The sequence below is a fragment of the Lagopus muta genome, chromosome 1 (assembly GCF_023343835.1).
Source record: "Lagopus muta isolate bLagMut1 chromosome 1, bLagMut1 primary, whole genome shotgun sequence".
NCBI classification, from domain to species: domain Eukaryota; kingdom Metazoa; phylum Chordata; class Aves; order Galliformes; family Phasianidae; genus Lagopus; species Lagopus muta.
The window spans coordinates 182,046,952-182,067,050 of NC_064433.1; the positions used below are offsets into that span (position 1 = coordinate 182,046,952).

General features: G+C 33.5%; 1 protein-coding gene across 8 annotated transcripts in view; it reads right to left on the bottom strand.

The window, feature by feature from the left end:
- The window catches only part of CNTN5 (contactin 5), a 597,686-nt gene that overhangs the window by 325,374 nt on the left and 252,213 nt on the right, over positions 1-20,099 (bottom strand). For all 8 annotated transcript variants that reach the window (XM_048937197.1, XM_048937242.1, XM_048937259.1 and 5 more), the window contains one exon: positions 6,947-7,076. In XM_048937197.1, the coding sequence (XP_048793154.1) occupies positions 6,947-7,004 (58 nt within the window). In that variant the 5' untranslated portion in view covers positions 7,005-7,076. The remainder of the gene's footprint in view (positions 1-6,946; positions 7,077-20,099) is intronic.

Sequence of the window (20,099 nt, forward strand, 5' to 3'; positions counted from 1 at the left end):
CCACCAGCTTTCCTAGCAGAACTGTTACAATATTGTTTTTAGCCTCATTACTAGAAAACTGTGTCTAATTTCAAGGATGATTTTGTCATTATTTCAAAGGTTCCACTGCCTTTTTATTGCATTCCTATTAGTAAAGGCCAGGACAATGCTTAAGATACATTGTTCCAGCCTCTAATGACTTTCTGAAATGAAGCTAATGACTTTTATTATTTTGCATTTGTGATATTGTTAATGTTGCACTGAAACTGAAAATTATTCTACATTATGAGCTAACTGTTCCTTGTATAAGACTGGCATTAGAAGAAAGGAAAAACGAGTTTAGTTGCAAGTTGAGACCCCGTGTTAATGATTTTATTACTTCTGTTCATAAGCAATTGTTATCCATAATCACACCAGGGGCAAATGATAGCTACTTCGTGAAATGAATTATTTAAACAGCAGATTTATTACAAATATTCCTGCAAAACAAGTATTACTGTAACAAAGTGTTGTACAACAGCTTAATTCCCAGCACTATAAAATAAAAGCAGCAGAGATGCCAGGAGATGAGCACTTCTGGTGGAGTATCACCCACTGCAGTAGCGAGAAAATATGTAAAATATCTTTTGGTGAAAATACTAAAGAACTACTTTTAATATCCTACTGGAAGGCAGTAGGAGACAGGTTTTATGAATTAAAGTGATGGATCATTTGTGGTGACATTTCCACTGTACCTGAGAGATAGACTTGGCCATTCATTGCAGTGACAATGCTACATTGCTCTCTACGCTACACTGGCTACAAATTTGAACATTACTTTGGGTTGAAGAAAAAAAAAAATCTAATGTAGAAGATTAACTCTTCTAATAATCAATTTGTTCTATAAAACGTTAACAATGGAAGCCTTTTGTAATTACGGAACAGAGACATAAATTGACTTTCCTCATCTGTTAACTGTAGGGGCTATGTCTAAGGATAAAATCAGTTATGTGTTCAGGAGCAAATAACACAGTTCATCACCTGCTGTTTTTTTTAAAGACTTCTCAGAGTCAGGAAGCTGCCAGATGTTCAGAGATCTTTTTCTGGCACCACATGGCAAGTGTTTTCCCTAACATGTACCTGACTCGGATGAGACATCTTATAGCTCGGATGTAGGGAGGAAAGGATGAAGCAACATTCATGCAGTCTACCCAACAGTCTGGGTCCTTCTTAATCACCAAGCACTCAAAACTGTTCGCTTCTTATCAGACGAAGTTTTTATTGTTATATTTTCAAAGCTTTTGTGGTACAATGTACGCTACTTTAGAAAAATATATATATTTTAATATCAGCTTTGTTAAGAAAATTTAATATCTGTTCAGCAGTATGCTGTGTCTCTACTTTCTCAAATCACACAGAAACTTGAAAGACGTCTAACTTCATATCCCTCATGTTAGAAATTGTGTTAGTGCAAAATTCCAGAAAGCAATATAATGTCTCTCTACACTGACTATAGAGTGAAGGAGAAACATTATATTCCAACATATTTAAAGCATTTAAGTTAAATAAGATGAATCAGGGCCTGCATGGCTGATGTTTATTGCAACGTGAGGTTCTGTGCTAAATCATGACTTTCTTGTGACATCTTCTTAACAGCAGATTTCATAACATCAGTGTATTTAAAAGATTCTCTAATAGCTTTAATACCATTTTCCTATTAGTCTATTATTTTTGTATTAACCCATTGAAGTAAACAAGATTTTTTTTTTTCTAAAAAGAAAAATTCAAACAGCAGGCAAAACAGAATGACTCAGTCTTGACTGTACTGATATAAATGATAGTGTATGTCAATGCTAAAGATATTGAGTATCTCTAGTGTCAAATGATAGACTTCTGAAGCCAAAGGAGGTTCAGTCTTCATTATTTTATCCAAAAAGATGGAGAGGGATGAACAAACACATTAAACAAATCCATAATAGACAGGTAATACTGATTGGTGCTTTCACTGAACCCTAGAGGAATGAGATTCCATCAAGACTGAAATCCACTAGGATTTAATTCCATCAAATTTTCATTTTCAGTATACAAACCGAGTAGAGTCATTATGGTATTATGTAACCTGGAAATTAAGGAATATTTCTGCAAAAATTGTGAGACTTCAAATCCATTATTTTGACACAAAAAACATTTCTATGTTATGATTTTTAGTATTGCCACCAGTACAAAGCATGTGATTTAATATCATATCTGATGCAACATAAAACGATGTGAAAGCATCAGATTTTGGCTGAATGACTCCAAACAGCTTATTACATTAAGACTTATTCACCAATTAAGAAATGCAAAAAATTAGGAAAGATGTGCAGGTTACATTTTCTCTAGATGGTAACCATAGCATCACTGCTAAATTTTTGCAAACTATTGTTAATCTAAACATCAGTTGTTGGTATGACTGATAAGAGCTCATTACGAGCTTTTAAGAAACATATGAGTTTTAACAAACTTCACTGTATGAAGCTCAAAAAGTATACTTAGGTATGTAGGTAATTATAATGTGTTACGCATGTAATACATGTGATATTAGTGTCTGTATTATTACTGTTATGTGATGAAATATCAGTCATTAATTACTGCTTGTATACATGGCAATATCACTTTTTTCCCTGTTCCAAATATTTTCACGTTTGCTGTGGTCTCAGCTCTGACAAGGCCCAGCATATCAATTACTTCCATGGTAAAAGTGAAGCACATAGAGGTTGCCTACAATTCTGTAGCCAGCATGCTGATGCACTATGAATCACCACATTAGCATATCACTACATAATCCCAATGATGTGCAAAATATAAAAACCTGAATAGTTTATTCCACATTTTTTAAAAAAATGAAAAAAATAAACACAAACCCACAATAACAAAAAACACACCATCCTCAAATCTATGCAAACAAGCTGAAGGGCTGTTCATGAAAATACATCCTTCTGTGCATACTTAAAATGCCTCTTTTCATGACCCCAGCGTTTTCAGTTTTAATGCTCCCAATTACTTGACATTAAACACACTGTAGGATTTTGGCAAGAATAAATTATTTTTAGCATTTCATTCTTTTGAATTAAAAATTATACAAAGAGCTACTTTCAGCTGATAAGGGCTCTTCCCTCCAATTAAGTTGAGTTTTGAATCCAGGTTGAAAATGTGGGTAGCAGTCTATACTGGATTCCAGCACTGTAAGAAGTTGATTTTCTTTTGCTTTGTACTGTCTGCCAGTACAGTATTTCTGGATGGGCAATACAAGAGTTAAGAGTGTTTTGACTTTTCCATTTTACTGGGAACAATGAGAATATGAACATCCCCAGGCTCTTGTACTTATTTAGAGCTCTGTCTCCAGGCTTTTGTACTCCTCTATCAAAAGTGTATAGTTGCATGCTATTTGCTATACTGTCATCAGTTTTGGGCTCGAGAAGGGAGAGGAAGCAAGGGTAATTGCATAGGCTTATCAATGATAAACACAGGTCATTCATGTGTTCATCATTCAATTGGCAGAGAAGCAACCTTTCACATACTGTCTGCTCTGAGAAAGAAAGGATGTTGTCAAAAAGGGAGAGAAATAAAAATGAGAAATAGCCCTGGAACTCACAGTAGTATGTAGTCTTTATATCGTTTGGTTAATGAGTTTATGAACCTTAGGCTATGAATTTTAATTCTGGCAGCGGCTGCTGGAATTCTGAAAGTCACATATTTTGCAGGTTGTGATGCACTTTCGATGCTGATAAATTCAGATGACAGAGACAATTCCTGAAAGCTTCCAAGTATCCAGATGGAGAGGAATGGTCATAATAAAAGACTGGGAGCACCTCAGCACACTGCTAGCTGTAGGTGAGAAATACAAAGGACACTTGTGTTTGCTCAACATATGCTTTCTTACTTAAGAGCATTGTTAGTAAATGTCCATTCATATCATATTCTAGCAAGCAACTGTTCAGAAAAAAAAGTCATGCTGCTTTTAATTTTGAGCACCACACTGAGGGATAGAAAGAAAAATGCATTATTTAGGAAGTCTTTGTGTAGGAGGGAAAATATTTTATGTGCAAAGAAATGAATGGTACATAAGGATGAGGACAATAAGGATATAATACATAAGGACAAGTTTTCACCCACTTGGCTCTGTGAAAAGTGACCACTGGGTCTCAGAGGTACCACATCTATATTGCTAGACTCTGCTACTTGCATTACACCCATAATTTCATTGATGCCTTGAGTTATAAATCCTTACAGAGAAAATGAATCTCTCTTTGACATGATTAACGTGCAACATGTGTTCATATAGAAAATACAGACAAATGGGCAGAGGAAAAAAGTTCTCTCCTTATATATTAGTAGCATGAACTAAAAATAAAAAATATTTAATATACACATAAAAGCAGATTGCAGAGTGATGCGGGAGAATTGGGACAGTAAAATCCTAGTAACATAATTCCAGCCCTGTTGTACACAAGATAGTGCAGTTTGAATTGTAATGTCATGGCTACACAGCAGGAACACAAAGGCAATCAAATCATCCAGGAAAAAAGTAAAAAAAAATTAAAAAAAATTGTCAATGCAAAATGCTATATTATTCTGGTTTTCCACTGAAAAATCAATGGACACCTGTTATCTCTTTTTATTCCTGTTTAAATGTCTCAAACAAATAGTTTATAATTATATATATTTATCTACATTAACTCTCAAGAAAGCTAATAATTACCAACAAATTAAATTCTGACTACCTTGTTTTAAATTTAAGACAGCTACCTCTGAACTCACTTCAAAAGAAAAGCCTTTCTGAATTTCAGATTAACAGTCCTTCTTTGGTAACCCATTCTCTTACAGCCAGAGGTCTTTTCCTACAGAATAATCTTATGAGGTGTAAAATAATCCCTACAAAACCAAAACAATATATTTTTTTCAACAATTAGTTAAGAAATTTAGTGGACTCCAGGTCTAACAAAACATCTTAATTCTTCTTCAATTTGTCCTGAAATGTAATAATATCTGCCATAAGATATCAATGCTGGGAGTATCTTTGCTTCTTTTAATTACTGATGCTTCATAAACGTAATGTTTCTCAGAATGTGGGTAGCTGAGCTACAGAAGCTACTTATAGTTAAATTGGAGTAAAAGTCCTAACTCAATCTTCAGCTTGGTATTGAGAAAATACATTTTTTCTCCACCCACAGATCATTTCCCACACAGCTCAGCATGCTTGTAAACATTTATGCATAAGCAAGGCCCAAAATACCTGGGTCAGCGTTAACATAACAAAAAAATAGAGTCAACACAAACCAAAGAGATAATCTTTCTTTTCTTGGATGATTTCCCTCAATATTGCAAAATCAATACAACACTGGAGTTCTTTCTTCCAAACATTGGCTGTTGATAAGAATGATCCCACGATCTGATGATTTAATGATAACTATTGAATTTTAACATAGCTCAAAACAACAGGAATCAAATGAACTTCATCCTATTGAAGCAGCACCAATATCTTTTGCTCTATCTTTAAGAAGAGAGTGCATTCAGGCATCTAACTTACTACTAGGCTCCATCAGCAGTAGGAACTATATACAGCTGTAAACATGTTCTACTGAGTACTGCAATATAAAAGCAGCTCAAATGTATAATGATGTAATCAGATGTGAAAGATACGGAGATAGTAAATGAAATTACTGGGAACATTGACAATTTAATTAAAATGTACTTTAATCCTTCTTAAAAAATATCTTTGATGAATTTTAGCTCTTAGAGCATTAAATTTTCTAATGAATGATTTTTACCAATGAAATAACTTAAAAATTATTGTTGTGTATGGGAAAAATACGTTATCACATATACTTTGACTGCAACAGCATATAAAATGAAATTCTGTAGTTAAGTATGATTTACTAAAGGAGTCCAGATCTACTCCAATAATGTAGAATAGATCTGTAAGGGTCCTAAGGAATCATAATACAAAATGAAATACAAAAGTGCACCTTGATATCTCCTGCCAAACAGAAATATTGCCTATTCATAATGGTGACACACAATGTGTGAAAACAAGAAAAACACTCACTGTGATCTTGAAAAATGGGTTTAGATAATATGAAACAATTAAGTATGTTAGAAGAAAGCAGATTCAATTGGATCATTTTAAAGGCTCGTTCAATGAATATACATTGATATCCATAGATATTTTCCTTTTTTAAATTCCTGTCTCCAATATCACAGCATTATAACAAACCAAAATATTCCATTTCATTGGCTAGTACAAAATGTGATCGTGTGATGACAAAAAATCATGAGTTTGAGAAGAAACTGAAAGATGATAGGTAACTGTTGACAGATTATAAGGAAGCATTATGAAAACAGAGTGGTAAATAAAAGATCAATGAGAGATAGAATCCCTTCAAATTACAAAAATTCCCATATGATAAGCCTAAGTGATTATTGATTAATCTATTTCTTTACTAGCAATGGAAAAATCAACTAAGCTAATGTGATAAAAACTTGCAAAAGAAATGCACTTAATACCCATGCAAATATCAGCATAATCAGTAAATCACATCCAGTATTAAGAAAACAACCTAATAAATAGTTTCTAGAACTTGAACATGATAAGAATTCACAGACTCCAGTGTGAAGCATTCTGTACTTTTTACTCCTTAGGAAATCACTGTGCAATTAATGATTTTACTTTTTGTTTTTCTTTGTTAATAACACAGCTAGCATTGTTCTTGTTATTTTGCTTTTTTTTTTTTTTTTTTTTTTTTCAAATAAGATACTTAGTTTTGTCTCTTTTTAATCAGGTTTAACTACAAATAAAATAAACGTAGATGGATTACACTCGTAAATTTCTTAATAATAATCCTTTCCAATTTCACCACTTAGGCAAATAATTTTAATAATGATTTTACATCTTCCTATGACTGTAGTTCAAATGGTAAGCAGTTTTCTTGTTTTTGTCTCAATTTACCTGAAAGACACCCGGTGAGTGACAGAAACAGAAATAGTTTCCATGACAACCACATCATTGGTCAAAAAGGTCTTCGGTCTCTCTTTGTGCAACTGTTAGCAGTGTTGATGCTTCTTCATTAAAGCTTTGCCTAGTGAGACAAAGACAAATCTTTGTTAAGAAAACTAAAAATATCTCACAATAACATGATAGACAATTCAAAAGACAAACCTGGTCCTAATGTAATTACAAGTCTTGTTCCAAAGAACTCTTTCTACAATAGGGCAAGTAGTCTGACAGATACTCAGAGGGTTCTTGCTCCAGTAGTCACCTGCATTAATAGCTGGAATTGCTGTGGCATTGCTTTGAGTATTATGCATGGCTATCATCCCAAAGCTGTCTGTGTATTGAAGTTTTGAATTTCCAAGATGCCAAGCTTAGCATGAATTCTCTGCCTGAAAGCAGTATGTTGATACTTGTAGAAAGCCCGAAACAAAAGAATAATTTTCTCTAAAATTCATGCATTTTTACTAATTGAAAATTGGTTTGGAATAGGTTCCAGTGTCTACTGGTTTACTCAATGTACGAAGAATCTAGCAATACATTTGAAACTAACATCATTCATACAGAATAGATTATTCATACTCATCTCCCTCCACAATTCCTCAGATTTTTTTTGCCATGGTTAGCGCACACACCTTGGAACATTACACCTTTGATCTCTATGCTCCTAATTATTGCTTTGATATTATCAGTAATATTAATATATTAATAGTTCAAAACCATAGCATCACAGAATCATTAAGGTTGGAAAACACCTCTAAGATCTTCTAGTTTAACAATCAAAATAGGAGAAATTTCAGAATATTCAGACATTAGTGTATTTCTGGTCTTTGACTGAAAAACATCAAGTTGCAAATGTAATTTCCTGTGCTTAATTAGTCATATCTTTTTAGGAAGCCTTTGAGATTCCCTTGATTCACAATCCTCTAGGGCAGAACAATGCACTAGGTGACAATGGAGAATTCAGCTCTGCTCCTGTTAACCTCCTTAGGGGACAGTATCATGCTTTCAGACTAGCTTAGTAATGTGGTACAGTAGCTGTTTTGGGAGACCGAGCCCATGTGTTAGAATATTCACAGAAAGTGAACAGAGGAAAAGTTGAAAATGTTTGTCAGAAAGAAAAGACAATTTTGTAGTGTAAGAGATAGTTCCTGCTGTATTATTACATTTCAATTTCCCTCTGAGAAGCTCAAGCTGTAACATACTTTGACAGTCCTTCTTTCGTTTATAGGGACAAGCATGTATGCATACACACAAACAGCAATGCAGCGTGAGCACAAGTTGACAGCTACTATTTAGGTACTGGTAGTAATTCCTGCAACAATCTAAACATGCAGCCTGTCACCTTTCATTTATACAGCACAACACAGGTACAGCTTTCAACACATAACAAATCCTAATAAGGATTTTCACATTCTTCCAGGTAACTCATACCAGGAAAACTTAACATAAGGTATACACATTAATCTGAGTTTTTCTGAAAGGCAGCATAACTGTGTGTTCCTCAAGTGACTTTACACACTGTGCTTGTATCTCATCTAAACCTCCACAGGAAACCTTCTCAATTAATTATTAATATCAGCTGCCTTTGTTTTTCACTTCAGTGATAATATGCTTTTCAGCCATTGTGCTCCTCTGCTTAGTGAATTATCTCTTTTAGCATTCTTTGCTGGCCAGGCCTTTGGGAAATAAGTATTTTCATTAATATTTAAGTTTTTTCCCTTATGGCCATGTCTGTTAAAAAAGGTAGAACACAGCCTCCCCCCTCACCCTCATCCTCAGCTCCACCAAACTTTCTCTTTTTCTGATTTCTCCTCTGCTGCTGTTGTAATGGTGCAACACAGAAATCACAAATTAACTTGTTCATCAAAGTGTTCATCACTAAGCCATGACGTTGTTGCTAGAACAAGGTATTGCTGTACCCATCCAGACTTAAAAAAAAAAAAAAAAAAAAAAAAAAAAAAATGTTGCTATCAGTAGAACAGAAATAGGATGGAGAATAACTGAAGCTGAGCAAAGGCAGCATCATAATGAAAGATGAATTTCTCTAAATTTCTCATTGAATTCTCAAGTTACAATTATTTTAATTTCCATGGGAAAAAAAATATTCATTGATGAAAGCAGAACTATGGTAACTTGCACCAGACAAGGAACGCAGAACAATAGCTGTAACAACTTTTATGTGACAACTCTTGACTGTCACCTGGCCCTATCAATGCACAGTACACAAGATATTAAAAAGTAGAAGCAGAGTTCAGTGACAGGAGATGCTATGAATTAAGTCATGTATGTCGGACACTGGCAATCCTGTTAAGATATTTGCTGTATATTATATTTGCTGTGTTCTGGTTTATCTCAGTAGAAGAATTGTCAGCAAAATATGCTGGGGAAAAAATATATCACTTTATAGCACTATAAAAATTGACCTACCTAGAAACCTTGATTATTATCATAATGAAAGAATCTTGAACTTTTTTTTTCTTTTTTTCCCACCCATATAACTTGCTTTGTCAAGGATACTGATAACATTTTACCAGCTGTATGGACAAAAGGAGTGCAAGGAGTGCAATATGGTAGAGTTATCATACATCTACAAATTAAGGAGCAGAGTCCATAGAGTCTGACAGAGACTTTGACAGTTAATATGGAGCTACCACTCTACATGTGAGATAATCACAAATGTGTTTTGTATGAAATAATAGAAGGAGCATGAAAATACTATATATAAGAAACGCTTGCGTGTATTCTAATCTCTGATCTACAATTAATGAAGGGATATACTCCAGCATTCTTTATAATCAATGCCTTTTATCTGATTTCTGGATGACATTTAGAGAGTCTTTTGTAATTGAAAAATTCCTTTATTTTTGTTTCATAAGCAGTTCATGAATATTTTGTAAGTTTTCTAAGAAAGTGCCTGTTTTCAGACTCAATCATTCTATAAGGACAAATATGCAAGCAGTTTCAAAAATATTTTTAATTTTCTGGATTTTATTCTTTGAGTCTTCACTATCTCTAACCTAGAAAGAGAATCCTTGTAAAACAAGCATTTACTCTTTAACCCTGAGAAAATAGTAAAAAAAATTCACTTTGTAGTGGAAGAACTACTAAGCAAGAGATGCAGCTGAAAATAATTTTTAAATCATTTCACTTGAACTATACATTTGAAACTCAAAAAAATCTAACTAACATGTTTGGAACAGTTTCTTGACTTCAATTGAAATTAAGTTCATTAAAGAAAATGAAGTTGTCTTGAACACATTATGTTCTACAGGTTTATTTTTCATCATAGCATGATTTGAGTTAGATCTACAGTCTAATATTTAAAAGCAAGGATGGACTAAGCTTTTTATTGAGCTTTTATTCCCATTAATTTCTTATTCTGGTTTCTTCATAAATTATACAGATTCAGTGAGCTTCTTTTTTGGAAACAGAAGATATAGATTTTCCCTGCTGGCAGTTTGTAAAAATCAGTGATCTAAACTAGCTGATTCATATAATGTGCAACAAATAATTTGTCTAACAGATTTAATTTGTTATGTATAAGATGTGGTTTTCAATTTCCATAGTTCTTTGTTTTGCCCAGAATTTTTGCCAAACTGCTTTGGAATTTGTTTAAATTATGTTTGCTGATTGTAAACAACTTATTAAAACATTTTTTGTTCATTAAAACATATTTTAATGAATTGTCTTACGTAGTAGTGAAATGGTGGATATTGTCTTGTGGCTGTTCAAAAATAACAAGAATACATGAAACGTGAATGCTGTCAACATTAATGCAAAAGAAGCCCAAACTATTTTCCGTAAAATCATATTCTTTTTAATAATAACAGCACCTACTATAGTTAATATTTGTTTTCTGGTATTTAGGATAAATTTATATGCAACAATGATGAATCTTTTTTAATTACAATAATTAAGAAGTGAAGCTCTTAGCATAGATATTCTGATACTGATATCAAAGTGCTTTCTTCCATGTTCACTACTTTGTTTTCCTTTTCAATCATTTGCATATTTATCAGCTTATCTGAACAAACAGGAAAGGGATAATTACTTAAATCCAAATCCTCTCAAAGTAGGTCTTTGCTTTACAGTGATCAGAGGAAAGAATATGACTTACTGAACAAATGTTTGCTATGTAACATTTATTTTTCCTGTACTAGTTATACATTAGTGGAAATCTCAAGTCAATGACACTTCAAATTATATAACTTTCATTTCCTTTAAAAAAAAACAAAAACTCTCCACCATATTCACAGATAATGATGAAGTAACCATTGATAAGCAATTCTGATATTGTACACGATATTATAAGAGCAGAAACTTAAAATAGTAAGAAATTAAACTATTGCCAACCACACGTCTCTAACAAAAAGAAAAAAATCCTGGAAAGGATGCCTTAAAATGCAACTAGACTGCTAATATGATTCTTCAGTGTGGAAAAGCTATGAAATTAATAAATGGAATGAGGTAAGTATCACTGACTAGGCTTTCTACCAAGGGATCATTGCACTTGGAAAAAGTCCAAGGTCTAACTGAAGATCTACTGTTCAAATCACTGAAATAAAATCTTCTAATCAACACTGAAGGCTCAGTCCCTCCCTGCACAACCAGCACTTCAATCAGAACTTGAAAGATGTGAATTGAATTTCCAGTGAGAGCTCAGTAAGTCTTCCTTGCTCCCATGTGTGTCAGGACTGGTAACATTCACTCCATGGGGAACTGAAGGCTTCAGAAAAGCAGAGGCTAAGATGTTACAAAGTTCATCATGAACAGTGGAGATGATAGTTTTGCCTGAAATTTTTACAAGGAGTTTGACTCTTGAGTGTTCCCTGATGGTATATTTACATATAAAGTTAACTACTAGACCATGATTATGACAGACACTGGTTAGACAGAATATAAATAACCTCTATTGAGTTCACGATCTTTCTTGCATTAAATAAAGAACTAATTTGCTCAGTCCAGAGTCTTTTTGACAATGCTATTTACAAAATGGTTTAAATGTAATGTAATTATATTAAGTTAATATTTGATAAAAGTCATATCATGGACGCATTTACAATGAAATATCAGTGAAATTTCTTATAGGACAAATGAAAGTGAAATGATATTAAGCCAATGTAAACAGCAAGGAATCTTTCAGGATTGATTACCACCCCAAGGGAAGATTAGTTATTTTCAAGGTTTAATAATATTTCAACCAATTTTAAAGAAAATTTAATAAAGCACAACTTTTCATAGTTTCGTAAGACAATTTCTGAACTGTTTTATGAACATTTAATTTACTACTAACAATATTATAAGTTTATTTTATAGTGGAACCTGTTAAATTCTTCCTGGCAAGTGAGGACTTTCAATATATAAATTAATATTTTATAGGGTTTTTTAAATTCATGATATTATTACAGCTTTCAAAGACACCAGTCAAATTCTAGCAAGAAGCATACGATTCTGTACAAAAGAAGAAAATTGCCCAATTTTAAAATGTGAGTTAATCACAATTTTTATAGTAATGAATGTCTGAATTAATGTTCTGAAGAACAAAACAAAGCATTCGCAAATCCTCAATAAAAATCTCAAAATGTCTCTTAGTCCTGAATTACTGAATTATTCAGATGAGCTCAATCTATTTTTAAAATCCTGCACAGTATCCACAAAATAATAAATTAATATTATAATAAATATTGATTATCTTCTATTAATTGAATGTATTTGCATTTACATATTTTGAAATGAGTTTTTAAATGTGAAACACTGAATTTTTTCCATTCCAATACATGTATATGAAGTTGGTGAGAAAAGCAAGTATTACCATTTCTTCATAATCACTGCATTTTCAGTGACTAATATATATATATTAGACACACATAAATATATATATAACTAATTTACTTAATTTTAATTAATAAATATGATGGAGATCAACATACTTATTTGACAGGGAAAGCTTTTTGAATTGTGGCAGAGGTCATCCAATATTGTTAGAGGAGCTGACAATTTGGGATTCTTATTGCAAATCAGATATAAAATGTCATCAGTATCTTCAAAAGAAAACGAAGATGGCAGAAACAGTTTTCATCTTCTCTAAACTAGTAACAGTGAGGTGCTGCTGTTTAACTTCATTCTCATGAATATAGCATGAAAAGATGTGGATACCACCCAGGTTCACATAAATTTTAAGCATCGGTTGCTGAGAATGGGTACAACTGTGCACTACTGTGTTGCTTCCACGGACTTGTTATAAGGTTAATATAAATCTACTGGATAAGGGTTTTTAAGAAGAAAAGCAATGAAATGAATTACTTGGGATTTTTCTACCCATTTACCAAAGATACTGACATTTCCTAAACTTCAGTTCACATGCTGCTGTGGATGAAGCAATTTAGAGAGCCTTGCTGCTCCTGCTTTGCCATAGGAATGAGAACAAATTGACTTCAACAGAATTCAGAATAGAAGTCCATTTCTAACTACATTAGTTCATTACTACCACTTCTTAAGTTCTCTGGTTGCTTGTAGCATTTATGACACATTCATCAATATGTTTTTAGCTACATCAGTATTAATCATACATATGTAGCAGACACATAAGAGCAAAGATGAAAATTGTGAAAAATTTGGCAGTTCATAAATTAGTTATATAAGCTCATTTGTAAGCAAAGAGAAATATGCAACCTGAAAGAAAATGCATTCAAACTATTTTCCGTAGCTTTTCTGAAGCAAGATCAACAACAATATTCTTTTGCTAACTGTAATGGAAACCTGATTACAGCAGAAGCTTATATGGCTACTTTAAATCCTCCAGTCAACTTACAGGCAGTTAAAATTGAGTTATGTCAGTCTTTGCTTTTTTGTTCAATGCAGTATGAAAGTTTCCACTAGACTTGAAAACTAGACTGCTTTCCCTGTGTACTTGCAATAATATATCTCTTCCTCTACGATGTACATTCCTCAGTATTTTGCTTTAATTATTCAGGAAATATATTCAAGCACTTTTATTAAGTTCCATTTATGAACTCAGAGCAGTTCAGGGATGAACAGCTATAAAACTGAGGTAACATAAATGACTTATTTCATTGTACGTAATTTGTAGCATACATGATTTCTTTACATCCAAAAACTTCAGGAAAAATAAATATTCTACTCTTTTCAGACACACAAATTTGTTTAGAAATTCCATTTCCATCACATCCGGAAATTGTTAGTTCTTTGTCAAGCAGAGGGATTAAGGACAGTGATAGCAGCAGCATCACCCTGCTATTGCTTTGTGCTCAGTAACAAGCACTGACAATACTCAGTAGGTCTATATCCAGAGTGTAAGAGGAGTAGCAGGTCTTGGTCTCTCTTCTGCAGCAGCCAACTAGTACCAAGAAAGAAGCTGTCTGCAGTTAAATAAATATCCTTGACAACACTTGCATCTGGTATTATATCAACCAGTATAAAAAAGCACTGCATAAGCCTTCTGCTTAATTCAACTGCCAGATTAATTACATTACGCATTTTAATAACACAAAACAGCATCACCACTCAGCTCTCCACGAGCAGAGTTTTTCACATATATCATTCCCTGAAGTAACAGCCACAGTCTCTGGACCTGTAAATCCAGTTCATCTTTATACTTACTTCCAGAAAAATCATTTCAGCTACAACAGGGTCTATCGTTCACTGTATAGTTCAATAATTCACCTGAAAATGACCAACAAATTTTCTGTACCTAAGACATGAAATCCCACTCACTTTATAATCAGTGCCTCCAGGCTTCCAGTATATACAAAAGATAAAGTGAGATCCTTCAGTAACCACTTAATTTTTGCACATGAACCTTACATGATGCTGCTAGCCTGCCAGGACACTGGTACAAAAAGAGTATACCAAAAAGTAGAACAGGCTATTTCTTCTATGGATAAGATGGGGAATACAAAGAGCAGTGTTGTATGGAAAGATTATATGTAATTGATCTGTCAGTGTGTATACCTCTCTTTTCTGGACAACCCTCAAAATAGAAAAAAAAAAACAAACAGTATTCTATAGAAAACTTCCCTCTACTTCTTATTTGTGAAGTCCAGGTCACTGTCTGCATTAGCCATTGTAGCAAATTTTACATTAACTTAGTCCTCATGTTTGGATAACAAGAATGATTTTTGACATAAAGTCAAAATTTAGTTGTTTTACTTTATTTATTTTATTTAACATATAATCAAATGAATTTTCAAAAAAGTTTAAAAATATCCACGTAAGCAACTTTTCCACTGAGTGCTTTGTTTTGTTTTGTTTTGTTTTGTTTTTTTTTTGGCATTTGTTGTCATTACCTAAGAAAGAATAAATAATGTGTTCTCCAAGCTGAGGTAGATATGGATAGAAACAAGTGTGCATCCCCATTGTACAATGATGTGCATAAGCACAAAGTTGTTACTGCATATTTATTCAGATGAGATTACTGAAAAATTCAAACAAATCAAAAAGGTTACTTCTTCAATTTAAGATTAAAGTTCCTGAAGCTGAAGAGACACCAGTCATTCCAGATAATTTTGAAACATATCATATCATTGATTGTATTTTAGAAATATATATCTATTCAAATCTCAAACTACTGAGTAAGGAAAAAAAAATAACATATTATATAGATGGATAGAGTAGACAGTTGTTTATGTATTAGAAATGCATTTAATTATTAGAAATACATATACATTCATAAGATCTCAGGATAGATAAGATTTTTTTAATTAATACTAGAAATTATTACTTTTTAATTTCGTTGTTAGAGACATAAAGATATCAAATTTGAAAATGCATCCAGATTTTAATGTTTGAAAACACTCTGCTGTTGACCTAAAACAGTGATGATTGTTTAAAAATGTAAACAATTTTCTTTTAACTATTTTCCACTTTACACACTACCATACTGAAGAATATTGATGATGCTACAAATTGACTGACGCTGCAGAGCGGTATCTGTGGTTTGTGGGTTTTGTTGTTGTTGTTGTTGTTTTTTAATGAGATATTTAATTGCACATGTTTCTTAAGTTTCTAATTACAATCAGCACTGAAAGTTTAACCAGCACTAAATGTTTAAGGATGTGTTTTTATATTTAAACATACCTCATTATTATCATTTATATGGAAGATAGTTCACTAAGATATAATGGTACATTATTAAAGTGGGTTGGAAATCTCATTAAAACACAAGCTTATCTGAATAGAAAGGAAAAAAATAAAATACTCTAAATAGAATAAGTACCTCTTCATTTTCCTTCGCAAATCTAATTTTAGTATGAGCAAAATGTCAGAGACATAAAGACATAACTGGTGGCACGATCCCATCAGGGAGGTTATCTTTTATCATACTGTATTTACCATAATTTTCCCAAGGACTTTAAACAAAGCCATTGAACTTTACTAAACGCTCAAATTTCAACCAAATGTGTTTTAAGTCTAGCTGGAGGTGGATTGTTTATTTTTAAAGAGTAAGATATGATTGCAGTCAAGTAACATCTCTTCCTGTATTTTAACTCACTATTAGGGTAGACACCAATTATGAAATTGTGCTGTCAGGTTGCCCTTCTAAGGGCAGTCACACACTTCATTCTTCCAGTGGGAAATTGAATTTGACATTTAATTTGAAGCCCAGGATACCACAACGTCCTGGCTGCCTTTTTAAGTACTCCTCTTCATATTACTACAATCTTCTTTGTTTTCTGTGGGGATTTTTTTACCTCACTGTTAAAGAACAATTACACTAGATGTTTAGAATCACAGTATCTCACGAGTAGAGAACTGCAGGTTGCTTTGTACATGCAAATAAATTATCTGCTAGATGTTGAATCCATGTGTTCTACAGGCACCCTATTATTTCTGAGTTAAGATCAATCATCAGATAGTGTAACTTAGTAGCTGCCTAAAGTTGAGAGATCTCAATGTATCTGGCGAAATGAGAATGAGGCAAAGGAGGAGGGTCTTATGTATATATTTAGTACTAACATTTCATCATTTGTTTAATTCCTTAAACATAATATAATACCTGTTGCAGAAGAAAGTATGCTAATGGTTGTTACAAGAATTTTTTTGTTTGTAGATTTGCTTCTTGCAGAGATTTTTGTATAAATTGTCATTCTTTCCTTTAAATCATTTCTGAATAATGTATTGGAGAATAGTATATTTAAAAATATTTAAAACTTTGCATTACACACAAACAGATTTAGGATCCCAAACAGAATTCTGGCAAAAAAAGCTTCTGGAACTTAGGAAATAGAAATCTTATGTTCTTCGGAAGTAGAATGAGGCAACTCATTAAAAGTACTATGGTGCTGTGAGGTTATGCAGGGACAAAATTAGAAGGATCAAAGGCTAAAGAGCTGATCAAGGGATCATAGAGCTGCTGCGGTAAAAGACAATTAAAAATGTTTTTATAGGTAATTAAGAAAATGATTAGTCCATCCTTTATTGGATGCTGGGCGAAACAGTAATAAAGCAAAGAGCCAAGTTGCTTGGGTCACAACAATCTTGTAGAGCAATATAGGCTTGGGGAACACTGGCTGGAAAGTTGCCCAGCAGAAAAGGGCCTGAGGGTGCTGCTTGACAACTGACTGAACATGAAGCAGCAGTGGGCTTAGGTGGCCAAGAAGGCTAATGGTAGCCAGGCCTGCATCAGAAATAGTGTGGTTAGCAGGAACAAGAAATGATTGTCCCTCTGTACTTTGCTCTGATAAGATTATACCTTGAGTACTGTTCTCAGTTTTAGGTCCCTCATTTCAAGATGGACATGGAGTTGCTCAAATGTGGAAAGCAGCAAAGCTGGTGAAGATACAGGAAAAACAAGGTTTATGACAAGTGGATGAGGGAAGTGGGATTGTTCAGTCTGGAGGTAGAAGGGTCTTCATTGCTCTCTTCAACTTCCTGAAAGGATGTTGCAGGAAGGAGGGTATTCATTTGTTTTCTTAAGTAACAAACAATAGCACACAAGACAACAACCTCAATTTGCAGTAGGTGAGATTTAGATTGGATATCAGCAAGAATTTCTGCATGGAAAGATTAATTGGGCATTGGAATAGGCTGCCCAGGGAAGCAGTGGCATCACCATCCCTGCAGTTATTTTCAGAGATATATGGATGTGGCACTTAAGATCATGATTTAGCTATGAACAGCAGATGGCTGGACTTGAAGATCTTTTCCAACCTAAAAGATTCTTTGTAACTAGAAATGCCATAGTCTGAAAGAGCAGAGGCTGTTTTGGTGCATATGCAAATTGAAAATTAGCCATGATACTGGTAGCCTGGTAACCTTGGATGCTATCATTAAATTCATAACCAAAAACAAAGAAATGAAACAAGAACAAAACTAAGACAGTTTCTTGTCCACGTAAAATGTCATAACACAGCAGTTGTGTACAAAGTTGTGAAATATATGACATCTCAGAATGAAATTGAAGCACTTCATCCTTAAAGTACTGCATTAATTAACAAGAGGACTGTGCTATGGGATTGCCAGTACACAAATATTAATTAAGATCAAATATGACAATATTTCTGTGGAATTATCCAAGCCACACAGCACATTCCTAGGTAATTCAGTTGAAATTAATTCATCTTAAACCAATACTGCCTGACCTGCAGAAGAGCCTTCGAAGACCTATTTTTTTCTCTTTTCTTTAACCAGTTCTGCACTCTGCTTCAAGTGGCTGCAGTGTTTACAGTTTTGTTGTTGTTGCTGTCAGCATCCTAAAATGGAGTTTACTGTCATGAAGATTACAACTGTAAGCATAAACTTACTCCTGTAGAGTACCAACATTTTCCAAACTATAGCAGGAAATTATCACTTCTGTCAGGAGAATTAGAATACCTCTTGATTTTTGCTCATTGTGCTCATTCATCTGTTTTATTTCTGAGATAAATTATTAAAGGTTTTTGGTTGGTTGGTTGGTTGGTTGGTTTTTTTTCCGCTGGGGAGGCATTCCTCCTTAACCAATATTCATGAAGGAATGCAATTTTGTTGATTGTATTGATAGCACTTCCATTGATCTTACTTAGTTCTTTTCACATCTACCAGAACGTCTCACAAAATTTGACATTTGAATTATGCTTGTGAGATCCATTCAGCTATAAGTTTATTAAATGACAGACGACAATTTCTTTTTTATTTCTTTCCTCTATTACATTTCATGAAAACAAAAAGACAGAATTTAGAAGCAAGGACATAAATTATACACAGCTTTAAATTTTTAGCATAGCTTTTCCTGTGCTGAATGGGTCCTTCACATTGGCAAACTCATGCTGTCTATAAAATATAAATTTGGAACAGCAATTCAGCAAAATGTAAGGAAACATAATGATGAAACTATGTACTTTTTGTTGATAGTGTGCTGAAATTCTGCTATTGCATCGGGCAAAAATCAGCCAGTTAAGTACAAGCCTGGGGCTACTCAGTGTTCTGGTACATGCTGGGTAAGTGTTGGCAAATCCCACTAATTAACCAGTATAGGATCTATCATGATACAGTTTCCAGTCACTTGTTTGACAGAGAGTGAACTATCCATCCCATCACTGCCCCTATGATTTTCTGTTTTTCTGGCATAATGCCTACTTTCATCAAAATAACTGTACAATTGGAAAGAAAAAAAAAATTCACAAGAATTTAATTTCTTTTCTGTTTTCCACATTATGTTGGAATAGATAAAAAATATTTTAAAAATAAATTAACATAGTTTAACATAAACATAGTTTACTGATATGTAAGGAATTAAATGATATAATTAATCAATTAAAAACAATTATTTTCTTCTTTATACTCTTTGCTCATAAATATATAGGATGAGGAGGAGGTTGAGCAACAATTTATGTAATAAGGCAAAAGCTGATATAGAGTCTGGTTTCTTGTCTTTCCTAAAATCACAGAATCACAGAATGGCCAGGGTTGGAAGGAGCCTCAAGGATCACAAATCTCCAACCCCCCTGCCACATGCAGGGCCACCAACCTCCACAATTAAAATTAGATCAGGCTGCCCAGGGTCCCATCCAATCTGGGCCTGAACACTTCTAGGGACAGGGCATTCACAACCTCTCTGGGCAGCCTGTTCCAGCACCTCACCACTCTCTCAAAAGAAGCAGAAGACAACCAT